The 21300-nt window shown below is 38.9% G+C and overlaps 2 protein-coding genes across 16 annotated transcripts in view; both read left to right on the top strand.

Annotated features, from left to right (window-relative positions):
• Positions 1-11293, top strand: part of TENT2 (terminal nucleotidyltransferase 2) — a 74556-nt gene extending 63263 nt beyond the window's left edge. For all 14 annotated transcript variants that reach the window (XM_055366960.2, XM_055366955.2, XM_019013598.4 and 11 more), the window contains 3 exons: positions 4532-4623; positions 6945-7024; positions 9847-11293. In XM_055366960.2, the coding sequence (XP_055222935.1) occupies positions 4532-4623; positions 6945-7024; positions 9847-9921 (247 nt within the window). In that variant the 3' untranslated portion in view covers positions 9922-11293. The remainder of the gene's footprint in view (positions 1-4531; positions 4624-6944; positions 7025-9846) is intronic.
• Positions 11294-13559: 2266 nt separating this feature from the next.
• The window catches only part of CMYA5 (cardiomyopathy associated 5), a 104261-nt gene continuing 96520 nt past the window's right edge, over positions 13560-21300 (top strand). The window contains exon 1 of one of the 2 annotated variants that reach the window (XR_008673032.2): positions 13560-14716. Coding sequence is in view for 1 of the 2 variants with exons in the window: in XM_004058646.5 (XP_004058694.5) it covers positions 14568-14716 (149 nt within the window). In the remaining variant the exon portion in view is untranslated. The remainder of the gene's footprint in view (positions 14717-21300) is intronic. The other variant, XM_004058646.5, reaches the window with a different exon arrangement.

The following is a 21300-nucleotide window of genomic DNA, read 5'->3' as shown; positions in this document are numbered from 1 at the left end:
AGGAATTATCTTTGGATTGTTTTAGGTTTTTAGTGAAATGAGTCAGGGACATGTGCAGGTAATGATTGTGAAGGTGGAAATTTGAGAAGTAAGATGAAAGTATGAATTGTCATATACTAGAGTAAAAGGGTGGATTAACTATGGAAAGACAGTATGGTTGGGGGTAGTAACATTAAGAGCCCTCTTTAGCTAAGTGATCATTAATTTAAAGTGTGATCATTCTGTATGGTTGCATCTCTCCACCCATGTTCAGCTGTGTGGGAAAGAATTGGAGTAGATTTAATCAGGGTTGTGTTTCAGCCAACTAAGTTCAATGCAGCAAGAGTGGGTAAGAGTTGAGAGCATGTGAAAGGGAGTGATTTTAATAACTGACCATGCATGGGATATATTACATTCAGTCTTGAAAATGTGGGCACAGAGATGCCTATAGGACATCCAGGTGACAGTTTCCAATAGCTGGTTGTAAATGTTAGCCTGGAACTTACTAGAAAGGTCAGAGCTGGAGAAAGGATTTGGGAAAGAAACATCAGATTATTGGAGCCTAAGGTGTGTACTCTAGCATTAGAAGATTGAAAGAGGCTGAGCCCTGATGGATACTAACATTTAAAGGTTCAGATAGAAGATGAGAAGCCAGTCAAAACAGAACTCTAGGATTAGAGTAAAATTTTTTCCCTACCTACGACATTTGAAATTCCTAACAAAGTTTTCTTTCTGTTTGCTTCCCAGCCCATAACAATAAAACAAAATTATATATATTTGTTCACTTAATTTTACTAGTGTATATACATATATATACATATATATGTATACACACACACACACACACAGCCATATGGTATCAGACTCATAATTTTGACTTTATTAGACTTGAATTTTTCTTTATGTCACTTAAGACAGCATTTCCAGTTTAATCAGTTGCCTCAAAATACTTTCTGTGGTCACAAAAAGAATGGGGCTGGGCACAGTGGCTCACGCACCTTGGGAGGCTGAGGTGGGCAGATTGCTTGAGGTCAAGAGTTTGAGACCAGCCTGGCCAAGTAGTGAAACGCCGTCTCTGCTAAAAATACAAAAATTAGCCAGGCATGGTGGTGGGCACCTGTAATCCCAGCTACTCGGGATGCTGAGGCAGGAGAATTGCTTGAACCTGGGAGGCACGGAGGTTGCAGTGAACTGGGATTGCGTCACTGCACTCCAGCCTGGGTGACAGAGCAAGACTCTGACTAATAAATAAATAAAAAGAATGGCTAAAGAGAGTTTATTGATGAATGCCAGTCTGTTAACATTACCAAAGAGAAGAAGCAAGTACCTAACTTGCTTCTAATATAATTAGTTGTCTCAGTTTTATATTTAAAAGATGATCATGTATTATCAGCGTATTTTAGATTAAATTAAGCCCCATATCTGTTCTTCTTTCTGAAACATCTCTCTTGTGTAGATTCTGTATCTTATTTTACACTTTAATTATTGAGTGATGATAACAATTTTTACATGCTAAGCAAATTATGTTAGAGAGTAGATTAGTATGATAAAAGGCTTAGGTTATGGGCTGTGTTTTAAAGAATAAAATATTTAGGGAAGATATTTCTAAATTACCATTTAAATTCAACTCTTGAGAAGACCATTTGAGTCCAGGAGATTGAGGCTGCAGTGAGCCATGATTGTGCCACCGTACCCCAGCCTGGGCTTGTCGACAAAGCCCTGTCTCAAAAAATATATAACTAAATCTACCTTTAGAGTACAAAGAGTATACAATTATATGTCATGTTTTAATGATTTGAAATGTTTAACCATCTAGAAATATTTAAAAGTTCTTTGAAAGTGCAGTAGATTGAATCAGTCCAAATAGTAGTGATTCAAAATATTCTTTTTTCTTTTTGAAGCACTTCAAATGATATAATCATTTTAATAACTGCATTATTTGGGTTTATTGTACATTGAAACTTAAATGATATCTGGTAAGGGATTATAATAAAATGAATATATCTATTAACATATATCTCATACTGTTTCTGTGACCCAGTTTAGAACCAAGTAGTGGCATGTAGTGTAAAATCAGGATTTGTTTTAATAGAAATACAGTGGTAAAGATAGAATTTTTGATTTAAGGAAATAAAAGTTGTAATTTAACAGCAAGATATTGTATTTCAATATTCCAAACTCTTCTGAAAGATAAAAATCAATCTATGCCCTATAAAAATAATGTTTACAGTTCTAATTCTGCAGATTTAGTTGTCCTTTAATCTGTTATTAGAAAACAAATAGTCTCAAGGGAAAATTCATTTTATTAATAAATTTGACTTAACTAGTATAAAGTGAAGGGATGCAAACTGTAGTATGTAACCTTGTTTGCTTCAGGTTTGTGGCTATATAACTCCCCTCTTCACATTGTTATTGTAAAGAAACAATGTAAGAAAATTGTTGGAAACATTTGTGTGGATGTTTTTGTTTTTTGTTTTTTGTTTTTTTAAGATAGGGTCTCACTTTGTCAGCCAGGCTGGAGTGCAGTGGCACGATCACAGCTTACTGCAGCCTCAACCTCCCCTTGCTCAGGTGATCCTTCCACCTCAGCCTCCTGAGTAGCTGGGACTATAGGCGCCACCACGCCTGCTACTTTTTGGATTTTTAGTAGAGACATTTGAAACAATAGAGCAGAGCAGTCTTTCTGTTTGGAGTCTGTACTAATGGAACTGCAATACATGAGGGATCTAAAACATTTTCCTGTAACCAATACTATTTCCATTTGACAACCCACTTAATTTTTAAAAAGCACAAATCCTGATATATATATTTTTAAAGAACTTAAAACTTTCACAAACTCCTCTTGATCGGAACAAAAATAAATTATACTTTCAGTGTGCTTTACAAGAATCAAAATTCACAAGATGCAAGATTTTTCATGCTTATTTAATATAGAAATTAATCAAATTTCTATAAACAAATGCCATACAGGACCCATGATTATATTCTTAGAAATTCTCTTTTTGATAAATAGAGGAGAAGTGTAGGGTAAGTGTTGGAAGGTCCCAAGTGATAGTCTTTCTCTGCTTGCTTAAATGGTAGAGAAAGCTAAATACTACTTAAAAAATGGTATCAGCTGTTCCTCAAATTTATTTTTCTCTCATATACAAGCTGGGTAGTCATATACTTTTAAATGTTCCTTGAAAAAAAGAAAATACTTGTAATAACTGTTAGATAAACCTTTTTAAAAAAATGTAAAGTTAGTATGTACTAAAGACTGGACAGGCCTGCTGATGAAATTGTTTTACTTGAATAAAATTTTACTCTTAACAGCTGCATCTGATATACAACCATTAAGTATATTTTCATAGAGTATTAATTTTGCTTTCCTAAAACAGCATCCACTTCTATCAAAAATTTCAAAATTTTCTCCCAAATCATACACATAAAGATGTACCTGAACAAAAACTATTTAATAACGCAAGAAGATAACACTAGAAGATTACTTCTGTCTTAACAAATAACAGATTGTTACTGCGTTGTTAACTATGACCATAGTTGTTTTTGTTTGTTTACTTGTACTTTCTTTTCTTTTTTTTTTTCTTTTTTTGAGATGGAGTCTCGCCCTGTCACCAGGCTGGAGTGCAGTGGCATGATCTCTGCTCACTGCAACCTCCGCCTCCTGGGTTCAAGCGATTCCCCTGCCTCAGCCTCCTGAGTAGCTGGGACTACAGGTGCACACTACCGCGCCTGGCTAATTTTTGTATTTTTAGTAGAGATGGGGTTTCACCATCTTGGCCAGGCTGGTCTTGAACTCTTAACCTCGTGATCCACCTGCCTCAGCCTCCCAAAGTGCTGAGATTACAGGCGTGAGCCACTGCGCCCGGCCTGTACTTTCTTATTTTTCCAGTTACTTCATTTTTTCAATAAATATGTGTTGAAAACCTGGTATGTACTATGCACCTAGGTGAAGAGTGAAAAAAAGAAATATCCAGTATCTTGGAGCTTTCATCCTACTTGAGGGAGACACAATGAAGAATAACATAATAAATAGTAAATGTAAGAAACAAATTCTTAGAAGATGATAAGTGTTGTGGAAAAAAAAATAGAGGTGGGAAATAGGGATTGTGGTGCTGAGGGCTGGGGCACAGGTTTCAGTGTTCCACAAGAAAATTGGAGGCCGGGCGCGGTGGCTCACGCCTGTAATCCCAGCACTTTGGGAGGCCGAGGCGGGCGGATCACGAGGTCAGGAGATCGAGACCATCCTGGCTAACACGGTGAAACCCCGTCTCTACTAAAAATACAAAAAATTAGCCGGGCGTGGTAGTGGGCGCCTGTAGTCCCAGCTACTCGGGAGGCTGAGGCAGGAGAATGGCGTGAACCCGGGAGGTGGAGCTTGCAGTGAGCCGAGATCGCGCCACTGCATTCCAGCCTGGGCGACAAAGCAAGACTCCGTCTCAAAAAAAAAAAAAAAAAAAAGAAAATTGGGGTAGGCCTTAGTATTGATACAATAAAAATAATATAAGAGAAATTATGAGAATAGTTAACATGGTTACTGTTTTTCTTCTTATAGCTGGAATAGTCAAATGATTTCAGTTCGTGAAGCCAAAGCCATTCCGAGGCCTGATGGTATTGAATGGAGAAATAAATACATCTGTGTAGAAGGTAGTTTTCTGTTTACCATCTACGGATCATCATGGTTCTAAGAGAATTACTTGAGTAATTTCAGCTGTGTTTCAGTTAAAAGTAATACATTTATGTCTGAAGTGATTTGTAAGTCTTTTAGTTTAAAATTTTTAATTTTAAAAAATCATTTAAAATGTTTTAGGTATGAGAAATAATAAACAAACTTTAGGCATTCACACTTTCTAGTTGGTAAGATTCGAGCTGTCTTTATCCCTCTTACTTGTGGTTGATGGATAATTTCATGACTTACAGATGGAAGAAAATAGAATCTTTATATGTGATTCTTATATTGACATAAAATGAGTTATATTCTTTTATACTTAAAATATTAGTGCAAGTTGGACTTTTATAAATAGAAGTTGATGTTGCTTTAAAAATTAAATGATCTGAAGAAATTTTCTTCTCTAAAATTAATTTACATGTAGTTGAATATATCCTTGAGACATTTTGAGTGAGTAGAAAACTGACTTCAAGGGACAAAATTATTCTCATAGATGCTAAATTGAAGGCGTTTGTAAATCTGGAGGTTAAAAAGTATAAATAGTTGAGAATCAGCATTTGTAGAAAACATCAGATTTTGGATGTTTTAATCTTGAATTATATGCAGTATTTTAAGAGTTTGTGAATATGAAATTAAATCTCTTGCTTTGGTGTGCTAATAAATTGCACTGGGTGGGCATTATTTTAGTTACTTGTGTTCAGTTGAATACTAAACCCTGTTCTAAAGTGTTATGATGATGCAATTCAGTATATAATTTGGCATATGACCTTATTCTGTTAAGGAAAAGAACCCCACGATACTGTGTTAGTAAACTGCTTTTTAACATAGCCTTTCTGAGCACTAAAAAATAAGCAAGAGGAGTATTTAAAATTATGGGCCTGTGTAGATTATATGACAAATCTAAAAGTTTTGACCTTTCCATCAGATTCCCTATTCTTCCATACTTTTTCTAGGTCTTTCCCCTCGGTTACCTTTCCTCTTACCAACAACTTCATTCTTTCTGCCTCCAGTCTTTCGCTTTCAGCTTTAAGACATACATAGGTCTTCTCATTCTTGAAAAATACTCTTTATTTGGTCCTACTGGTTCTTCTGTGCATTTTTCCTCCTTTTTCTGTGCTAAAATTCTTAATTTCTAGTAATGTTTACCTACTGCTGGCATTATTTAAGACATTTCATCTCATTCCTGATGCCTTTAGTTATCCTTGTCTTCTCATTATTATCTTCAGTTTCCTCGTACTTTTCTGGTTTCTTCCTGTCTCTCTATATGGATTCTTCACTCTTGTGGGTGAAAGGTGAGTGGGATGGTGGTGTGAACATGGAAAGTATATATATTGGAGACACACATACATAAAAACTGTTCCTTTGTTTTTTTCCTGTCTTCTGTTTGCTTTTCTCTTTTTCTGTTTTCTTTTTCTGCCAAATTTCTCATGCAAGTTACTTCTTTTTTCTTTTCTTTTCTTGTTTTTTTTTTTTTTTTTTTTTTTTTTTTTTTTTTTGAGATGGAGTCTCTCTCTTTCACCAGGCTGGAGTGCAGTGGCGTGATCTCGGCTCACTGCAACCTCCATCTCCCAGGTTCAAGTGATTCCCCTGCCTCAGCCTCCCGAGTAGCTGGGACTACAGGCGTGCACCACCATGCCCAGCTAATTTTTGTATTTTTAGTAGAGGTGGGGTTTCACCATGTTGGCCAGGATGGTCTCGATCTCTTGACCTCGTGATCCACCCACCTCAGGCTCCCAAAGTGCTGGGATTACAGGCGTGAGCCACTGTGTCCGGCCAGACTTCACTGTATCTTTTTCTAAACCATCCACTTGGGCCATAACTCCCTGCATTGTCTTCCATTTTCTCCAGTATTGAACCTCTACCTTCAAAGGACAAATCAGCTTTTAAGTTAAAATTAAAGTTACCTTTCTGTGATATTTAACATTAACTGCCTCTCTTCGATATAATGCTTTCTTCTTTTTGATGACTTTTTATTATTTTCCTAAGGGTAGGTCTTTGACCCTCTGTAATTTTTCAGAAACCTTACCCACATTTATGATTTAGACTTAACACACCTATGCTGATGACTTTCATTTTTGATCACCCTCTCCCTTGAATTCTATCTACCTTATTAGGCAGTTCATAGTATATCAAGCTTTTCTGTATACATAAATCTAATAAAGATATTAGGCTGACCCATCTGAAATTGCAATTTTTGTAGGTCAAAAACTGTTAACATATTGACAGCATCAAACCTAAAAAAGAAACTGTAGCTCTCATTTTAATAATTTTTTCTTTATATTTGCATTTAACATTGCAGAACCTTTTGATGGAACAAATACAGCCAGAGCAGTGCACGAAAAGCAGAAATTTGATATGATCAAGGATCAATTTTTAAAGGTAAACAATGCATTAGATCAACCCTAGAAACATTAGTAGACTAGTATGCTTTAAACAGGAAAAAATACATGTGTAGTAGGACAGAATGGTTTCTCTTCTGTGAATCCATTAATATAGCATGATAGAGAACTTATTATTTGAATTTAGTTAAACTTTTCCTTCAAAGAGATCTGGCTCTGTTTTTATTCACATTGCTTTCACTTTCATAGAAATAAGCATTTTCTCTTTTCTTTTTGAGACGGAGTTTCACTCTTGTGGCCCAGGCTGGAGTGTAGTGGCACAACCTCAGCTCACTGCATCCTTCACCTCCCAGGTTCAAGGGATTCTCCTGCCTCAGCCTCCCAGATAGCTTGGATTACAGACGAGTGCCACCACACCCAGCTAATTTTTTTTTTTTTTTTTTTTTTTGTAGAGACAGGGTTTCACCATGTTGGTCAGGCTGGTCTCAAACTCCTGACTTCAGGTGATTCACCCCCCTCTTCCTCCCAAAGTGCTGGTATTACAGGCATGAGCCACCATGCCCTACCGAAATAAGCATTTTCGTAGTGAGCTTATTAAATTTCCAAAATAAGTGAATAAAACCTAATGGACTCTTTTCCTTCCTTAGTATATTGGGGAATTTATTGTGGCCTTAGAAGGAAGCTGATGTCTGATCCATGCTTTTTCTAATGTATACCCCACTGTCACAGGAATTAGAGTGCTGTTTTATCTTTGTTTATATTTAGGAAAGTTAAAATTTATGTATATGTCTGTGTTTATAGTATGAATTTATTCATCAGTGATGTTGCTAGATGTGGTCTTAATCTTCAGGGACTTCACAACACATTGTAGAAATGCCTTGATATATGTATTGAGACGTGGAGGGGAGGGAAAGCTTTGTAGAAGAAAAAGATGAGAGAACCGTAAAGATCATTTTAGAGGCATACTTTTTCATTATCTAGACATTCAAGTGGACTTTATTTTAATGATAATTTAAAATGCAAGTATTGAGGCATGAGTATCACTGGAACCAGGAGTTCGAGGCTGCAGTGGGCTATTATCAAGTTGCTGCACTTCAAGCCTAGACAACAGAGTGAGAGACTCCACCTCTAAAAAAAAAATGAATAAAAATAATGGCCAGGTGCAATGGTTCACACCTGTAATCCAAACACTTTGTGAGGCCAAGGCAGGAGGATTGCTTGAGGCCAGGAGTTTAAGACCAGCCTGGGCAACGCATAGCAAGACATAGTTCACACACACACATGCACGCACGTGCTTGCACGCACGCACGCACACACACACACACACACACACACCCCACCTCACCTCACCCCACCCCACCCCACCCCTGGGTGTAGTGGTATGCACCTGTATCTTAGCTACTGGGGAGGCTGAGTGGAGAGAAAAGCCTTGAGCCCAGGAGGTTGAGGGTGCAGTGAGCTGTGATTGTGCCACCGCACTCCAGCCTGAGCATGAGTAATAGAGTGAGACCTTGTTTCAAATAAATAAATAAATAGATAAAATATAAGTATTCTATTACAAGCTGTCCTTCAAATGAGACTTTCTTAATTTGGCAACCAGAATAGAAAATTTGTCTTATAGAAATTCTTTAATTTTAAAACAAATATTCAAGAGAGAATATTTTTGTCTATCAGATTAAATTGAGAACTCAAAATTAGCAATGCTACATTGGTGTTCTTATTGATGAGTGAGCTTTCATTTAGGATTGTTTAGTTGTAAAACCAATACTTTTAGACAATTGAATAACTGACATGAGACTAGAATACAAAGATCTGCAGTCACCAAGTAGTGAGACAGATTTTTAGCTTGCGAACAAGTTTCTTTTCTTCTCCTTATCAATTCAAATCACCATGTGAATTTTCCAGAGGCATACATAAAGTGCCTTATTGTAAATGTACTCTCTCCTTCATAAATACTATATATTTTTTTGAGACAGGGTCTTGCTCTGTTACCCAGACTCAGGCAGCCTCAATCTCCTGCGCTCAATGATCCTCCCACCTCAGCCTCCTGAGTGCTGGGACTATAGGCGTGTGCCACCATATCCAGCCAATTTTGGTATTTTTTGTACAGACAGGGTTTCACCATGTTGCCCAGGCTGGCCTTGAGCTCCTGAGCTCAAGTGATCTGCCCACCTCAGCCTCCCAGAATTCTGGAATTATAGGCATGAGACACTATACCCAGTCTCATAATTATTATTTTTAATGCAAAAAGCTAGTAAAGATGTAAGACAATCAAATAATTGAAATAATCCTCTCTTCTCAAATCCAAAGGTTTTGTCTTAATTACCTTGCTATTTTTAGATTGAATTAATCCGTGAATAAATATTAATATTGTCAGTTGTATCTTTCAGTACCACCTATGTGCCCATTTCTTTATTAATGAATTGGGACCATAAAAATATGGAGTTTTTAAATAACATTTTCTTTTCTGATGACAGAAACAATATTTACACTGTGTTAAAAACTTGGAAAATAAAAACTCAGCCAGCCTGGGCAATACAGTGAGACCTTGTCTCTACAAAAAAATTTAAAAATAGCTGAGCGTGATGGCATACGCCTGTAATCCCAGCTACTCAGGAGGCAGAGGTGGGACGATCTCTTGAGCCTGGAAAGCGGAGGTTGTAGTGAGCCGAGATTGCACCACTGCACTCCAGCTTGGGTGGCAGAGTGAGACCTTATCTCAAAAAAAGAAAAAACTTGAAGGAAAAAATTATTCAAAATTTATCACCTAGAGAGAACCAACTATTAACATTCTTTTAAACTCTCAGTCTTTTGTTCTGCATAAATTTTGGGTTTTAAGAATGATTTTTCTTTCTCTCCCAGTCATGGCACAGATTGAAAAACAAGAGAGATTTGAACAGTATACTACCTGTAAGAGCTGCTGTCCTGAAAAGATAACTGGCCTCTATTTCTTAATAAATTCTTCCAAGAAATAAAGAACAATAGTTTCATCATAATACATTATGTTTACCTCCATCATAGTTGCTTTTTTCATAGTTCTTGTTTTCATGTTTTATTTTTAAAAAGACATATAAAGATTGCATATTTTATTATGACATTTCCTAATAAACCCCTTTGATTTAAAAATGTATTTTTGAAAATGTTTACATTGATGATGAGTAATATTGCATGTGTTTTCAGGTGATCAGGTAAAATATATTTTGGGAAATTAACTGAACAAATACAAAGTTTTTGATATAACTTCAATTAATTGTACCACATGCTAATCCTGAAGAGATGTGTAGAATTTTGGAAAGGGTCTAATTCATACATGCTTAAAGTATAACCTATGTTAGATAGTTTGTTGTCAAAGTCTGTTCTAGTAAAGTGAAGATTCAAGTCAGTTGTTCAGTTACTTGAAGCGAAACGAAATCTTTCATTTCAGTCAAATCACTGCAGTCATGAAATACTGAACAATTGCCTTAAGTCTTTGCTTGACTCACTGGGATAGACTGAGGCTTTGGGTGTGTCTGCATTAGCATTTCATTAGTACTTCACATGCTTTTGATGTACTCTTGAGATTGCTTTAAATTTTGTATTGAAACAACAATACATTTTGCACTGTAGTAATAGGAGCACTAACTCTTACAACAGTTAGTGAATCGTTTTAAAGAATCAGTTCAGTGTAGACATTTTGAAAAGATTGTTTCCTGTGCTTTACGATAGCTTAGTGCAATGTGCACTTCTGTTTTACTTGCCATTTTCCTGCTCTGTTTTCTCTGTGACATGAAGCAGCAGAAACTGAGATCAAAGTTAAGATTATATCCTGTTTGTAGTATCAGATATTTTTCTGTGTACAATTATAGGATTGTAATCTAAACTGGAATTTTTAGGCAGTAAGTCACCACAAAATGTTTTAGATAAGACACAATAAAATTATTATAAATAAAAGCTTAATGTTTGTAAAAAATCTCTTTTTTAGTATTTCTTTTTTCACATGAAAGTAGTAGTGGTGGCTGCTAAAAAAAAAAGCTACAGTGTTTATTAAGGGTCTTTTTGATTTATGTAAATATTTGTAAATTGGTCAGTGCCTGTAAATTAAAATATAAAAAGTAATCTTGAAAACAGTTTTAACTTTTTCAGAAGAACTATGTCCAACATTTTTTAGACCTGCTGTAGTACAGTTTTGTACCTCTAACGTATTTTTTTTTTGCAGACCAAATGCTAAAACTTTTGCTTTTCTTTGACTTGTAAAAGGTGCACATTTTCATTTTCTTCCTTAAGTTCAAATTTTTGTATGATGTCAAATGCAATAAAATTTATATATGGACATTGTTGAGGTGCCTTTTTTTTCTGTGAAAATCTTTGCTTTGACATGAGACCGAGGCTGTAGTTATCATCTAGAACTGAACTAAATCTGCTTATTAGCCAGGTAACGACATCAATATCTTATGTCTCTGGCATTATGAGGAATGAAAGTTTACACACAGTGAATTTTTTAGATTCCTGATGTGTAACACTTTTTATGCATTTGAGCTTTTCATATTTTGGGGGGGGGGAATTTTTCCTAAAATTTACACTGTGCATCTCTTAATCAGAATGTACTGAGTAGAGTAAATATTCTAGTGATGACTGGGTAATCATTATAAGCATTAGTCATAGTACTATTCAGTAATACTGTGCAACTTTCAGGGATGGGTAAGTATGTACCCTCTGCCTCTACAGTATTATGACATTTCCTAATAAAATCCCAGAATTTACCATGGTGTGGGTTCCTTCACTGTCACTGTTTTCTCAGTTTTCAGTGGCCCCACACTTACTTCTGCTTCTTTTCATTTGTTTTACCACGAAAAACAGATCAAGAAGTCACTAAACTTAGACCCAATTCTATATCAGTAGACTGAGGCCTGAAATTATGCACATGTAACTGGCCAAATATGTCAGATGAGTGAACTGTTAATATATGAGAGAATTTTCTGGACTTTTAAGTTATTAATCTCAATTATTTGTGTGGTGAGTACTAAATTATTTTCTGTTTGTGTTGATCTGCCCATTTCTGTATATAGTTGTCCCTCAGTATATTGAGGGATTGATTCCAGGTCACCCCCGTCCTCTTCAGATACCAAAATCCACAGATACTCAAGTCCCTTATATAAAATGGTGTAGTGTTTGCATATATCCTACACACATTCTCTTGATACTTTAAATCATCTCTAAATTACCTGATACGTAATACAATGTAAATGCTATGTAAATAGTTGTTATACTGTATTGTTTAGGGAATAATAATGACAAGACAAAAAGTCTATACCTGTTCGGTACAGATGCAACCATTCTTCCTCCTCCCTACCCCCTCCCAAATATTTTTCATCCTGGTTGAATTCACAAATCCTACATGGATACGGAGGGTTGACTGTATTTGCATATGTTGTTAAAGTGGTGTTTAAAATGTGCAATCTGTACTACAATTCTAAATTTTGAATTGATTTGAACTAGGATCTTTGCAAATAAATCTCATAGACATTAATGTTTGTAAGAAATTTTTAATTAAATGATGGAAGGAACGTAGAATGGCTACCTGTGATTTTGATTAGTGTTTAACAGATTGCCACAGCTGCGATTGAATTCCTTTTGTCCTGGATGAGCATGGTCATTTGGGATTACTGATGGTGAAGTCTAGCTGGTGTTAAGAGAATAAATATTGCTGATGCTAAACCTGGTTTAGTGAGCTGTGGAAGCCTTGACTCTGCTGTTTTCCCTCCTTATGCCCCACTAGCTGATGTATCTGTACTGTAATTCAATGATTTACAGTTCATTACCTCCAGACATAATGCATGCATACCAGCTAGTGTAACTGGTGAATAATCCCCAGCTTACAGTCATATTTAACAACTCTGTGACTTGCTATAATTAAAAATAAATGTTAACTCTTCTAACCATCAAATCATTCTCATGAAATGAATATCTTTATTGTAAAGTTACCTCAATTTGTACATAGCAGGTCTGGTTCTGTTCTCTTCAGGGAGCATCCATTATATGTACCTGCTATGTGCTAGCTACTTCGCTAGTGTGTAGGCTTGTAAGGGATGGGGATGATGGGACAAAGAAGAGTAGTAAACTTACGAAGTCTGCTGGGGAAGGAGATACAAACATAATTGGAATATAGGATTATGTGGGAACCTGGAAGAGAGGTACTGAGTTTAACTTTGGGATTTCAGTGAAAGGTGGTGATCTTGAATGATGGGTATCCTGGTAAAAATGGGACCAACCTTTGAGGCAGAAGGAATTGTGTTAATAAAGACACAGTGGAGTGACTTGACAATGTTGGGAACTCCTGACTTCTAAAGACACCTGACCAGCTGGGTGTGGGGGCTCACACCTGTAATTCCAGAACTTTGGGAGGCTGAGGTGGGCAGATCACCTGAGGTCAGGAGTTCGAGACTAGGCTAGCCAATATGGTGAAACCCCGTCTCTACTAAAAATACAAAAATTAGCTGGGCATGGTGGTGCGCGCCTGTAGTCCCAGCTACTCGGGAGGCTGAGGCAGGAGAATCGCGTGAACCCAGGAGGGGGAAGTTGCACTGGACCGAGATCGCGCCATTGCACTCCAGTCTGGGCGACAAGAGCAAGACTCCATCTCAAAAAAAAAAAAAAGAGTAGACAGGTAAAACGGCCTGTTAGGCAACCGTTACCTTTGTGAGGGTGTTGGGGTTCAGTCTTTGAGCAGTGGGAAGCCATTGAGGGGTTTTAACCACAACTTGATCCGGGGAAAGGTTTGGGGAATTTGGGTCAGTTTCAGACAAAACTTAGCTTTTTGCTAACGTGGGGGAAATTGCTCCTCCTCAAGGTTTAAGATGAGTGGAGATAAAGTTTCCTGGCTCAATAACAGGGACCACTGAGCAAGAAAATATACAGTATATTGACTTGCGATATAAAGAGAGCCAGGACGGAACACTGGTTCAAAACTGGGCTTTTGAGCAGGGCACGCCTAGCTTTGTTTCTCATTGGGTCATTTTACTAGCAATGACAGCCTGAGCTGCTGGAGCTCTTCGGAGCCTCAGTTTCCTCATCTGGGAAACCAGCTCTACAGTAAAACCTTCTACAGGTACCACCACAGAATCGAGGTAATGAAAGCGAGACCCTTAGCAGAGTGCCTGGTAGTTAAGTGCCCAGCTCAGGATATTGTTTGGGATAAAGGGTCCAGAAAGTATCTCAGCTCAAAACCGAAAAGACTCACTCTGGAGGAAATAAGAGACGGGGCTAGGTTGCCTTTCCTCCTTTGAACCCCCTGGTGCAGCCGGAGCCCGCGCCCCTTAAAGTGATCTCCAGTTGTCCGAAAGGCCCGCCAGGGATCTGGCGAAACGGGGGCGGGGGAGGGCTCAGGGAAGAGGAGAAGCTGAGCCCGGGCCCCAGAAGCTCGGTGGCGAAACTTTGACGCCTTCTATTTAAAGTCGCGGGGCTCGCCCGCCCCCGGCGCCGGGAACCCGAGCCGCCCCCGCAGGGGCAGGGCTGGGGAGGGCAGGGGCCAGAGCAGTCGGAGGGAGAACACCAGGCGCGGCGCGGGCGGCTCCGGCTCCGGCCCCGGCCCAGGCCCGGGAGAGGCGATGGCGAGCCGCGATAGCAACCACGCTGGCGAGAGCTTTCTCGGCTCCGACGGGGACGAGGAGGCGACCCGGGAGCTGGAGACCGAGGAGGAGTCGGAGGGCGAGGAGGACGAGACGGCGGCGGAGTCGGAGGAGGAGCCGGACTCCAGGTAGCGCGAGCCTCTCTCCTCGGCCCAGGGCCTGCAGGGCAGCTAGCAGCACCCTTGTTTGTTTGCTTTAAGTTTTTAAGCTCCGGGGTTCGTTTGCCTCGAGCTAGGCACTTTCTCTCTGGGTGCACTGTCGTTTAAAAGAACTTGAAGGTGAAGGTGCTCGCTGTCAGCTGGAGTGACAGGCCCGCCTGCAGCAGAGTTCATTACCCCCGCCCCCAGCTCCTTGTGACTCGCTGCTCTTGTTTATTCCTGAGGATTTACTTAGGTCCTGCATAACTGCCGAAATGTGCTGGAACACGTACATCTGGCCCGAGGCACAGGAACAATCGCGAAATCCTGCGCTAGAGGAGAAGGGGGTGGGGTGGAGGCGGTGAAGTCGCACTGGTACATTCCGATGAATGGCGGTCTCCCCGGGGGCCTAGCAGTAGGCTAGGCTTCAATAAGGTGACCTTATTTTGATACAAAGGCCCATAAATTCTTTGGGGGAAAAGAAGCATGAGTTTCAGTAATCCCTGTTCTTCAAGTCCTGGTCCCAAATATCAGTTTCCGTGAATGCGATGAAGTAATACTATGTAAAAAAGATGCACCTCCCACCCTTCGATCTCCCACCCTCCGTCCCTTTAAGAAGGCCCTAAAATGAGAATAATAGAAATCATCTAATGTCTATCTGGATTAGCTTCTACCTTCACTTGTTTTCCTTGAGTATGAGTTTTGGGTTTTTTCCTGACTGTGTGTCAGTCAGTGATGTCTCTTCCTCAGTCTGTTCATAACAGTAGAAAGGCTTTGAAGGTGGCAGGTGGGTGTGTACCATCTCAGAACGCCCAGCTTACCTAATCAAAGCCAGCAGAGCCGATGTTGAAGAAGTAGCCCATAGAGGGGCATTGAGGAGGATGGGTGGTCAGACAAGAAGTCCTGAATGTATGTCACCTGTTTATCAAACAACTACCAAGTGGGAAGCAAGCACAGTCCCTGGCCTCAAGGACCTTGTGGAAAAAGTTTCCCTAACTTTTTCCCCTATGGGGAAACGTTTCCCTAACATGGGGAGTGTGAGAGTATATAGAGGTGGAAGGGAGGACTATGGGTACTGTGCAAGGGCAGAAGAGGGAGTGTTGGGCTGGAGCTGCCTTGAAGTAGTGGGCAGGGACTACAAACAGGAAGAGCAGAGGAGAAGGCACCTGTAGGAAGTGGATCAGGGAGTAGGGGACCTGCGATCCCTTGGCAGTGTTGAGAAGGGGAAGTCTGTCAAGCTCAGCTTTTATAACCTTTCCCTTACTGTTGTCTGGGATCCTCATATCCTTGCCCAACCACAATTTACAACCAAGAGAATCTGAAAACTCATTTACACTAAAATGTGAGCAGCTGACAATTCACTTTGGGGTTGCATTGCCATTTGACAAAGGTCAAGGCCTTCAGAAAAGGATGTGATTTGTCTGCAGTAAACTTCAGCCTGTTCTGACTACAGACAGTAAGGTGGACACCAGGGAAAGAGGTCAGAATAAATAAGAGTGGAGGGAAACATGAGGGAATATGGAAAATGGAGGCCTGGAAAAAGCATCCAGTTTATTTTTTATTTGATGACAAGGTTAACAGGAAGTCAGCAAAACTTCTGGATTTAGGAAAAACACATGTCGACAAAAAAGCATCAAACTCTGTAAAATATTTGAAGAGATTGATTCTGAGCCAAATATGAGTGACCAATGGCCTGTGACACAGCCCGCAGGAGATCCTGAGAACATGTGGCCAAGGTGGTTGGGGGACAGCTTAATTTTACACATTTTAGGGAGACATGAGACCTCAATCAAATACATGTAAGATGCACATTGGTTTGGTCCAGAAAGGTGGGAAAACTGAAAGGCATGGGGGCTTCTAGGTTATAGGTAGGTTTAAGTTTTTTCTGATTGGCAATTGGTTGAAAGAGTTAAGTTATTCTCTTAAGACTTGGAATCAGTGGAAAGGAATGTCTGCGTTATGATAAGGGGATGTTGAGACCAAAGTTTTATCATGCAGATGAAGCCTCCAGGTAGCCAGCTGGAGAGGGAATAGATTGTAAATGTTTCTTATTAGACTGAAAGAGTTGTTCTATCAGTAATTCCAAAAGGGAGGGGGGTGTAGTGTAGTGAGGCATGTTCCATCTCCCCACCTCCACCATCACGGCCTGAGTGAGTTTTTCAGGTTAGCTTTGGAATGCCCTTGCTGAAAGGAGGGGTCCATTCAGATGGTCGGGGGCTTACAATTTTATTTTTGGTTGGCAAACCTTCATTTTTAAAAATTCAAAAGACACAAAGTAATCTGTAAACTTTCCTTTACCCTTTCAGGTATGATATATATAATTATCTATAGTTACCTTTCTGAATTGAGGAAAAATTCTCTTTAATTATAAAATGCTTTCGTAGTGCAGGAAAGCTCATCATTTACATACACCAACATGGATATTGGATCAGAGAACTATCCTTCTGATATATCATCCAGTGATATGAATGTGACATGTAGCATCAAGAGGCCTGTGAATCCTATTAGTTGTTCCATAATGGGAAAATCCTGTCCTCTTTGAGCCCAATTTTCTCATCTGTAAAATAATAAGAATTCCTAATTCATAAGGTTGTCATAAGGATTGCATAAATTATGTGAATGTGTGTAGGAGTGCTTGGTTCTTAGTAGGTTCCCATTAAGCTTTAGTTTCTTTTATTCCATCAGATGAGTCATTATTAGCAGGAAGGCTCTACCTTCTGCCCACCATTCATCCATGAAGGGAGAGATGGTCTCAGCTTTCAGTATAAATAATGATCCTATTTCACTCTGTATTCATTCATTCACTAAACATTCATGGAGTGCCTACTATTAATATTTGCCATAGACAATGCGAGGTGCTGGGGATACAAAAATAAGAATCCATTACTGTCCTCATATTCACCTTCTAGTTGGAGAAACAGAAAAACGTAATTATGTCATTAGCTGTTAGAAGAGATTTAAGGAAGAAAAGGTGTGTATGAAGCACCTCAAAGTCTTGGAATCCATGCTACCTGGAAGGGTTGGAGAAGGCTTCATCATTGGAGCAGTGTTTTGAATCATAATAAAATGCCTCATAGTGCTTGTAGTTTGTGGATATCAAAAAAGACTTTTATGTTTCTAAAACTTCACGGGAGAACTTTTGTGAAAGGCAGATTATAAAACTCACAGGATTTTAGAGCTAGCAGAGGCTTTAGAAGTATCTGTTCTCAACCGATCTGATTTTAGATTCAGAAACTGTCAGGAGTCGTTTGTTCAAAGTCACACAATTTTTTTTTTTTTCCTTGAGGTAGGATCTCACTCTGATTGCCCAGGCTGGATTGCAGTGGCGTGATCACGGCTCACTGCAGCCTTGATTAACCAGGCTCAGGTGATCCTCCCATCTCAGCCTCCTGAGTAGCTGGGACTACAGGTGTGCATCACCAGGCCTGGCTACTTTTTTGTATTTTTATAAGAGACAGGGTTTTGCCATGTTGCCCAGGCTGGTCTTGAACTCCTTGGCCCAAGCAATCCATCTGCCTCCAGCCTCCCAAAATCCTGGGATTATAGGCATGAGCCACCGTGCCCGGTCAGCCACAGAATTTTTTGGAATAGAATTAGGAGTAGACCCCAGGTGTCTGGACTCCAATTTAATGTTCATTAATGTATTCATTTGGCAGATATTTATTGAACTCCTACAATGTACCAGAGACTTCCTAGGCACAAGGAATACAGCTGTGAACAAAATGAATAAGGTATCTGCCCTGCTAAAACTCACTCCAGTTTGGGGAGACAAATAAATAAAACATATAGTATGTCAAGTGGTAAGAAATTATGAGGACAAATATAGCAGGATAAATGGGTGGGGTATATTTGGATGAGGTAGTGAAGAAAGCCTCTCTGATGAGGTGACATTTGAGCAGATACTGAAGGAATGAGTTTCTAGGCAAAGGGATGACCAGCTGCAAGGGCACTGAGGGAGGGATATGTGTCTTATTTGAGGAACGCAAGTTGGTCAGGATGCTGGAACAGAGTAAGGTAATGGGGCGAGTGGTCAGAGTCAAAGCTAACAGATAGTTGGGTTGCAGATCATGTAGGGCTTTGTAGCCCATGGTAAGGACTATGAATTTTATTCTGAGTAAAATTGGAAGCTATGTTGTGTCTACTGTACCAGTCAGGATAAAAACAAACAAACAAACAAACAAAAAACAAGGAAAGCACAGTGATTGCAATATTCCTTTAAATAATAAGCACCTATACATTTGTATTTTCATTTGACTAATATTTATTTAACACTTACCATGTGCCAAACTCATGGTTTCCTGTATGGAGAGGAGACAGAAGTAAATAGGACTGTTATTTTTGTATTTCTCTTTCTGTAGACCAGTGAAAGCCAACTCTTTCAGCCTTTCCCACAGATCACTTAGAAACTTTTCAGCATTTTTATTTTCGGTTATTCTCTGTTGGTCAATTTTCATTTCTCTATTTAAGCACAGAGGATTTTTGCCATAGCAGTACCCAAAACTTAAAAATCACCTTCAATTGCAGCTTTGCCAGTGCTTCTATAAAACAGGTCTGTCTAAGCTGACAGAATTAAAATTATTAGTGACATTCACATTTAACTAGTCCTTGCAGGAATAAACCTTTTGGAAGGTGCAAGGAATTTGTAAATGGTTTTTGTTATCAGTACAGAGGACTCTGTTTCCATATGTCTATTTATATGGTGTCTCCCACAGATGTGCTTACCTAGGTGTTTTGACAAGTGTGTTATTTGAGCCAGCCTTCTTCTGAGGTCAGTGGAAAGAGCTCAGAATGGGAGGGGTTGACTGCTCAGGATGCCAGAGGCTGAGGGAGCATAGAAGATAACAGAGTCACTTGTAGCCAGAAACTGAAGAGCTATTTAAGTGTTGGCTGCATGGATATTTTATGTCCTTGGTAAGACTTTGACGCAACGAAGAGTTAAACTCAGCAAGAGTTGGAATTATTACTATTTTTTCTTTAAAAAGGCAAACTTACTAAAAAGTGTAGGACATACTGATAAAATTTTAGACAAAAAAAGTCCGTAGTCCCTGGATATTCTGAAAACAGGCTTAATGAAAACCTAATTTTTTTTAGTCATTAAACCAAATTCCCCTTCCTACCAACATGACTTAAGAGAATCAAGTACAAGAGACCAGTTGTGGCTGTACATGAAAATAACCTTTGATTTAGTCCAGCATTATCCTATAGAAATATAAGGTGAGCCACATATTTAATTTTAAATTTTCTAATAGCCACATTTTAAAAAGTAGAAAGAAACAAGTGACATGAATTTTAGTAATCACTTAACCCAATATCCAAAGTATTACCATTTCAACATGTAATCAGTGTAAAACTTATTAGGGATATCTTACATTATTTTGTACTAAGTCTCTGAAATTTGATGTTTTTTAAATACTTACAGCACGTCTCAATTCATCCTGCCTAACCACATTTCGAGTGCTTCATGGCCACATGTAGCTAGTGGCTATCATACTGGACAATGCAGGTCTGATAATACCTAGAAATCTGTTAGCTTCATTGGAATCTGGAGAACTGCTGCATTGGTAATAAATTCTACATGCCAGGCCCTGTGCTGGATACCAGGGACACAAAGAGGATTGGATGACACAGTTGTTTTCCCTCAAGGAGCTCAGTCTGGTGAGTGGAAGCGGTTAATGTCAATGTAATATCATAAGCACTACACTAAGGATATTAATAGAGGAATATCCAAAGACATTCTTCCTAAAATGAGATTTAGAAAGATTTCTGTAGAGTGACACTGCAGTTGGGCAGAAAGATATTCCAGGCACAATATGTGGTTAGGTATTCCTTTAGTTCCTGGTGCAGCCCTTGTGCTGCTGATTGCTACTTTGTCTAAACTTTCTTGTTATTATCCAGAATCATCTCAGGATTTTTTAGGGTTGAGAATATTTGTTGATTGGATAAGTGAATGGTGTGAATAAATAAATGAATAAATGAGTGCGTGAGTAAAGGGCAAGCCTTCCAGACTTCTACAAGAAGCAAGTTTCGTTGGAATATTGAACTTGTTAGATCAGGTAAGATTTTTGTTGGTTGTTGACAGTTCATTTACCAGGGATTGGCAATGTCCAGTGAATCTGGAAAGACAGTAGCTTGGAGGGAACAGTGATAAGTACTGAAGGATTGTTCAGTTAAGGTGTCTGCAGTCATCAGTGCCGCCTTCTGTGACTTGTCAGAAAGCCATCCCTAGACTGACCCTTCAGCCAGGTCATAGATGGAAAAATAAGAATAGGCTTTGCTTTTTGCTCAGAAAATTCTTCTATTAAGACAACCAGAGTGGATTCAGTTCCAAAATTCTTCATCCTAATCTGATAAAGTCCAAGATATGTGGGAAGATTAATTGATGCTACTGTTCAGTCCACCAAACTAAATACTCAGAGCCCTCTCAGGGAGCTGTTAATGTGTTTTCTTCCTGTAAGTATGCCTCCTTTTAAGAAAAATTCACTTGCTAAATAGAAATTTACATTCACTGTTGTATACCATAAATATATACAATTTTGATTTTAAAAAACTTTTAAAGAAATTTACATTCACTGCAA

This window comes from Gorilla gorilla, chromosome 19 (genome assembly GCF_029281585.2).
Source record: "Gorilla gorilla gorilla isolate KB3781 chromosome 19, NHGRI_mGorGor1-v2.1_pri, whole genome shotgun sequence".
Classification (NCBI taxonomy): Eukaryota; Metazoa; Chordata; class Mammalia; order Primates; family Hominidae; genus Gorilla; species Gorilla gorilla.
Note: the sequence above shows the minus strand (reverse complement) of the source record. Positions and strands in the feature narration are given on the sequence as shown.